Source organism: Xenia sp. Carnegie-2017, unplaced genomic scaffold (assembly GCF_021976095.1).
Source record: "Xenia sp. Carnegie-2017 unplaced genomic scaffold, XeniaSp_v1 HiC_scaffold_24, whole genome shotgun sequence".
In the NCBI taxonomy this organism is placed as follows: Eukaryota; Metazoa; Cnidaria; class Anthozoa; order Malacalcyonacea; family Xeniidae; genus Xenia; species Xenia sp. Carnegie-2017.
In genome coordinates this window covers 562,504-569,556 of record NW_025813487.1, presented here as the reverse complement: position 1 = coordinate 569,556, position 7,053 = coordinate 562,504, and the positions used below count along the sequence as shown (strand labels likewise).

Genomic DNA, 7,053 nt, shown 5'->3' with positions numbered 1-7,053 from the left:
GGTGATACAGCTGCTGCTTTAAATTCAAAACAGTCAACAGGAAGTCTTTTGTTGTATTGTATCTTACCCTTGGTAATTCTAACAACTTCAACAAAATATAGTTCGTTAATACAAACTAAGACATCAGCAAATGTTAAGATTTTTTGCGGTCTAAATCCAATGTTAACATGCTTTGCTTGAGTAGAATCTACAAAATTTTCAGACGAAGTAGAAATCTTCGTAAGATGATCAGAACCATCCCATATCCACAGTAAACCATCTGACCACCAACATCCTAATGCATCCTTCAGTTGTATTGGTACAGTTTGAATAATAGTGCAACGTTCAATGCTCCAAATATGAATGTTGACGTGGTCACCAACAACGAAAGCAGCAAAAAAAGATCCATCCGGTGAAAAACAACAACATTTAATTTTCAATTTCTCAATGATAAATGAAGGTCTCCAAAGATGATCAGTTTTGAAAATTTTAAGCTTGGAAAAATACGGCACAACGTAAAATTCCTTAAACGAGATGGGATGGACTTTGTTAAGAATCCTATAAACACATGGACACCAAACATGTGGTAAACAAAACTCGATTTCTTCTTGATCGTTGTAAGTGATTTTAGAAAGCTTTCCATTCTGGCTTGTATGATAAAAAATACAATCACGATAATGGTGTGTTATCATTAAAATTAAAGGTAGTGAACATTCCTTTTTACTTGAAAAAATAGCGATTGCCTTTGGGAATTGAAAAACACACCAAGTATTGAAGAAATCTGAAAAAAAAAACTCTGAATATTTATCTGTGTATTGTAGTTTTTGGTAATCAACAACGCAGCGTCGATCAATTCTTCGCAAAGTTAATGAATTCCATGCAGTGAACACTTCTTTAGAAGAAATTTCATGATGTCTTGCTGTAATAAACAAACCAGAATCTAAGAAAGAGCAACGATTAACGACATCATCTGACTGTAAACATGATAACAAACGTCCATTGTTAACGTCCCACAACTTTACTTCTGGAGATCCATCACTAGTTACCATTCTATTTCCGGTAGATGAAAACGAGCAACAACAGATGTTTCCTTGTATAAAACTGGATTTCTCTATAGTTGGATAGTCATAGATGTCATACTGGGATAAAAATGTGTCTACATCATACCACTTATCCAACCTTAAATCATCAAGTGCAGTGCCTAGAGTGCAGCGTTGTTTAAATTGTGGAAGCTCAAAAATAGATATTTGACCATTTTCATATCCTACAGCAAGAAGTTCTTCATTGGACGACACACAAAGAGATGTAACGTTAGCACGCAAGGAGACAGTCAAATGATGATGGTTTGTCAAATATGTTGAGTCTAAATCCTCAAACCAAGAAAACTTTCCTTGTTTCAATAAATCCCTTGCCAATAATCTTTTTTCGCTACTTCCACGAATTCTGTTGGCAATAGCTGGTAAATGAATTAAGGTATTAGGAAACTCATATTTCCGTGTCGTAAGCAAATAAATTAGTGCTTCCTCAAGTACATCTTTTTTCAAGAAAGCACGTCGTTGTTTAATGATATTAAACAATTCAGACCTAATGTCAATGTCTTTCATACCCATAATTCTCGCACAAATCACTTTGACTTCTACTGCCCAACTATAGTCGACATTTTCGCCACATTTTGACATATGATAGATTCCATTCTCCAAAGCATATTTAATCATAGCAGTGCTGATCTGATCTTCAAAAATATTCATCAACTTAATTTGTTTAAACACTTTTTCACAAGCATGCCATAAGAACCTATGACAATTTTTTGGATCAACTGTAAACTCATGCTCTTCATAACCATCTGATTTCAACCAATCAATAAGAGACTTGTGATACACGGTCAAATAATCATCGTAAATTGGAAAAAATTGAGATAGCACTTCATGTATTTTAATACGATCTTTAAACTTCATGTCATCAGGAAAACCTAAACATTGAAAAAGAAAAGACAAAGGCAAAAAACTTTGATAAGTCACCAACACTTCAAGACATTCCGTAAAGTTTTTATCGGAAATAACGGTTTTGTGTGTTGATAAAATTATTCCTTTCAATAATTTATTTAATCTCTTGAATTGTTCTTTGTAAAATTTACTCAACCCAGTAGGAACCAATTGCTCAATATTCTTGACAGTTAGCTTAATATTTTCTTCTTTAAATTGCAGTTGTGCGTAATACGCATAAAGAAATGATCCCTCACATTTTTTAACTAATGACCGAAGAACGTAGCGATTTATCTGCACCCGACCACTGAACTGATGTCTCAAATACTTGTGCAGGTCTTTTTCGTTGTTTTCATCACGATCATCGTCATTAATGTTAAATGAGTCATCACTGTCATCAATGTCAAATAAGAAGTCACTGTCATCAATTTCAAATGAGACATCACTGTCATCACTGTCAAATGAATCATCACTGTCATCACTGTCTTTGTGCCAACTGTCAGCAATGAATAAATTACTCTTCAACTGATGTCTCAAATACTTGTGCAGGTCTTCTTCATTGTTTTTATCACGAGGACGAGTTGTAATTTCCACAGGATTCATGTCTTTCATCTCCTTTTGAACAGGAAGTTCTGGACGACTGGTGATGAAGATTTTAATCCATTTAGGCAGTCGGTCAAACTCTTCTGCAATCAATTCCAACAATTCACTTTTGTTATCAACTTGGCTTTCATCTAAGGCATCAATAACTAAAAGCATTGGTTCATGATCTTCCAATGATTGCAATGGATTATTTAATAAAACAAGGAATTTATCGGTGATCGATTCTTTGGAATTATTTCTCTGTAATTCTTCATTCAGTTTACTTTTAAAATTTGATATTGTATCACTCATGCTACTAGCCAATGATTCTATCAAAATTCGAGGATTTCTATAATCTGATCTATTATATCTGCAGAAATGAGAAGCAGCAAGTTTCTTCTTTTCAGAATATCGTCGACACACTTCAGCAGCAAACACACTTTTACCAACGCCAGGACCGGCAATCAAAATCATGACATTAGAAGCATCTTCACTTCTATCGTTAAACCAAGTGTCGAGTTTTTCAAATAACCATTGTCTAGTGCCTTCAAGGTATTTCTTGTTAAGCTCTTCTATAAGACCTTTGAAATTACACTTTCCAAGCTTCTTAAGATCAGAACATATTTCGCCCTGTATCATTTCTTTTACTCCAACAACATCAGCTTTTGTAGCCATCTCTTGTTTAATTTCTGCAACATTTCTTTTTATGACTTTCACATCTTCTTGGGTTTTTTCAGTGACATCGATTAACTGCTCTTCTTTCTTATACCATTCTTTTAACATAACAGTATAATTTACTTCATCAGGAGTGAGTGGAGCTTCCTTCATTTCATCTATTTCAGTTTGTTGAATACCCAAACCAACCAATGCTTTTGAGATTTCATTCCACAAATACTCAAACTCACTATCATCTACACTAGTTGTAGTTATGTGACCGTACTCTTTGTTTCGATAAAATTTTATTCTTGCAATGTTTGCTGAGATTGAAGTATCTGAATTGAAAGGAAGATTATCCCATCCACCATGTGGCGCTGTTAGACCACATATGTTACGCAGTAAGACAGTCAATAATGAAATATCAAAGTTTTGAAGGTTTGGCAAACCAGTTGATGGGTAAAGAAGGTTCCATTGCTCTTTGTTGATGACGTTTCTTTTTCTTAATGATTCCAATGTACTTTTATTTGAGGGTTTATTAAGTTCATCGCTTAGGTTTGACGAGCGAAAATTTATATTAAACTGCAATGTTGTTTTCAAAGCTTGTGTTCCTTTATTTATCAAGAGTTTACTTAAACGAGATCCGTTCGCCTCAATCTTCAATTTATTAGGAGGTGAAGCCATTTTTCAAACTAAAAATTGAAACTGAGTTTTTGCAAAAAGTATCAATTTACAATGTGCAAAATTAACACAACATGAAAGGGATTAATAAAAAACAATATTACAAGAAATTTTATAAATAGTCCTCCTCTTTTATATCTTTTGTATAAAAAATTGAAATAAATACGATCTCATCAACGCTTTATTTTTCGAAATAATCTTGTTATGACAAACATGATATTTCTTCAATCACTTCAACCTACACACTTGTTTCACTTATTTAAAAGTTAGCAAAAACTGCTAAAAATATTGTGGAACTGTATTTAAGGATTGTGACGTTTTTCAATCATTTTTAACAGCATTTTTTTAAGACTATTTGTGGTTGTAACCAGTGGCGTAGCCAGGAAAAATAGAAACTCCCGCCCACCATCTCGCGCCGAAGGCGCGACCCCCACTATGCTCCCCAGGAAAATTTTGAAATCCAGAGCCTTGGAAACAGCATTTCCAGCGATGGGTTATAAAAACCCGTTTTTATTAGCTGCATTATGATTATGACAATCGTGGAAACTGCAACTAGTTAAAAAGGTACTAAAGTTGGCTCAGAGAAACGCTACGCAGAAGACAATCGTCCCCCAATACATAATGAATCAAACTCATCACTGTCCCTGAATAAAAAGAAGAAATTTGGATTAACACAAAAAATAGCATATTATGCGACACTTCCTAAAATTCATAGGGAAAGATTGTTCTAAACATTCCACTTAGTAGTTTACACTTGTTTAGATTGGGGCAGGTAGACAGGAATGGCTTTATTCTTTAGAGTTATGCTTAATTTTGTCAGTGAAGTACCATGTATTATAAGAACTAATATCAAAACACATACTATATGCATTATTTATAAAGAAATGCCAGCCTTCTGCGTTTTTCTACAAATTTTTCAACCACGTTATTATGCAACACCTCTGAATCCTCTTTTTGTTCAATGATATCTTTCTGAATAGACATTCTACAAAAAGAGCTAAGCCAGCCTTGACCCATTCTATTCCTCAAAAAGCTTTTGAGCCTTTTCAAGCAAGAAAACGACCTCTCTACTGAAGCACTTGCCACTGCCAAGACACCATTCAATTTTAGCAAATTTACCACTTGACGTTAACTCGACTGGAGATTAAATTTGTGTATGTATTTAAGTACCTCATTACTGCACTCTTTCTGAAAGTCCTTGTCGTGGTAAATGAAGAAAATTTGACTCTCCAAAGATGGGATACCAAAAAGAGGACTATACTTATCCTTGAGAAGATTGATCTTCTCCTGTGGAACTATGCCCTTCCAGGTAGTAAATACTTTAGGATTTACAAGGTCTAAAAACTCGAACTGATTAATATCTTGAAATCGTTCACTTAACATGGTTTTAATGGAAGCAATAATCTCAAAATAAAGCTGTTTGTAATTGTATCTACTATCTGCTCTGGTTGCTGGTGGGCCTACTTTTACTAGTGCAGTTTGCTAAAACTCGGTGAAAGCATGATCTGTGCGAAGTGATGCAATAAACTGCTTGAAATTGTCAATCTTGCTTATGCCATAATTAAAATTGGTGTCCCTATATTGAATAATGGAATACAAAATTGTGGACTGTTCTAAAATCCTGTAAAAAACACACACTAGAAAACAAAAGAGAAAGCTATCAAGATAATGCAGTAAGCCACTTATTTTACTTAATGACTCATCGTCCCATCCAGCTGGTTTTTCAAGTACCCCCTCAAAATATCTAAAAGTTTTTCAGAGTTTTTGTGCAATACATTGATGAATCTAGAGCGACAATACCATCTTGTTTCACCAGGGTCAGGAAACTCAAGATTGTTTGATGTGAGAAAAGCTTTTCTTTTGGGGCATTGCTTGTAAGTGTGCTGAATGTACTTATATTGATGAAAAAGATTTTAACAGGGAAATTGATGAGGCTGATTGGCAAAGGACCAGGTTCAATCTATGAGCTACACAATGAACAAAATGGGCAAAAGAACACTTTTGTCGAAACAATGCTTCAACACCATTGATATGGCCAGACATGACAGAAGCACCCTCATATGTTTGCAAAACCAGTTTTTCTTTTATATCAGAATACTCGCCAAGTTTATCTTAGACAACTTGTGATATTGTTGTTGAATTTCTGTTCATATTTACATCCACAAATTCTAATTGCCTCTCACAAATTTTATTTGCTTTGTCAAACCGAGCAATAACACTTAACTGCTCTTTGGTGGACACATCAGATGCTTCATCAACCTGAATACTCATAAATGTGCAATCATTTATTTCCTTTCTGATTTCATCTTCAATAATTGCATCAAGACAGCTCATAAGATCATTTTGAAATTCTGGGGAGACTCCAGTAAATCTTCTTACCTCTTCATTGTGACGCTGAATCTCATTTCTTCTCGTGAGGGACATAAGACAATTAATTCGCTCACTAGCTCTATACATTTTCCATGTCTTAAAAGCAGTTAAATACGATTTAGATTTTCTCATGCTTCTAAGCATCAGACATAATACTTCGCACATCGTTGTAGCCATTCTTAGTCCTTGATGGCGATCTTTGCAGGGAAAACATTAGACATGGCCAACAAAACACTTTCTGCAAGGTTGTACTGCCACACAGCCAGTTTTCACCTCATACCAATCTCTATGAAATGTTCGTCTCTTATTTTGGATTGTTAAATCAGGAGTAGGCCGTTCATGAACGATAACATTCTGTTCGACCGACGATCGAGCAGAGAACGGTTTAGCTAATAAGCTATTTCCTATATCAACATCAGTTGAGCAAATCGCAGTCGCACTTGAAGCCATTGTGTCATACACAAATACAAAGTAGCATTTTGAGAGCAAGGACAATAGAAAATTAATACCGACAATGATGTCGTAATTTGATAATCACTGATCGCTGTAATCGTATATTAAAAGGTTGAATAATTACAACCTCCGCCAATTTAAAATAGAGGGAGTTTGACCAATGAAAACAGCAGATTTGAGCAGGCGCCAAGTCCTTAGCCAACCAGAATTCAAAACTTCTCATATACAATTGTATTTTATGCTCCGTCCTCTGAAGATAGGAGGAATACGTGGAGAAATCGCGAGAGTATGCATTGAATTGGGCGAGGAAAGGCGGGTGGTAGGTTGCAATACAAATCTTGTGATTTTTCGG

The 7,053-nt window shown here is 35.0% G+C and overlaps 1 protein-coding gene across 1 annotated transcript; it reads right to left on the bottom strand.

The window, feature by feature from the left end:
• Positions 1-758: 758 nt before the first annotated feature.
• LOC124451152 lies at positions 759-6,850 on the bottom strand (the record flags this gene model as incomplete). The annotated part of the gene is made up of 2 exons (XM_047001782.1): positions 6,826-6,850; positions 759-3,889 (listed from the first exon to the last, which is right to left on the bottom strand). A coding segment is annotated over exon 2 (3,123 nt), but the record flags the coding sequence as incomplete, so codon positions are not given.
• Positions 6,851-7,053: the final 203 nt, after the last annotated feature.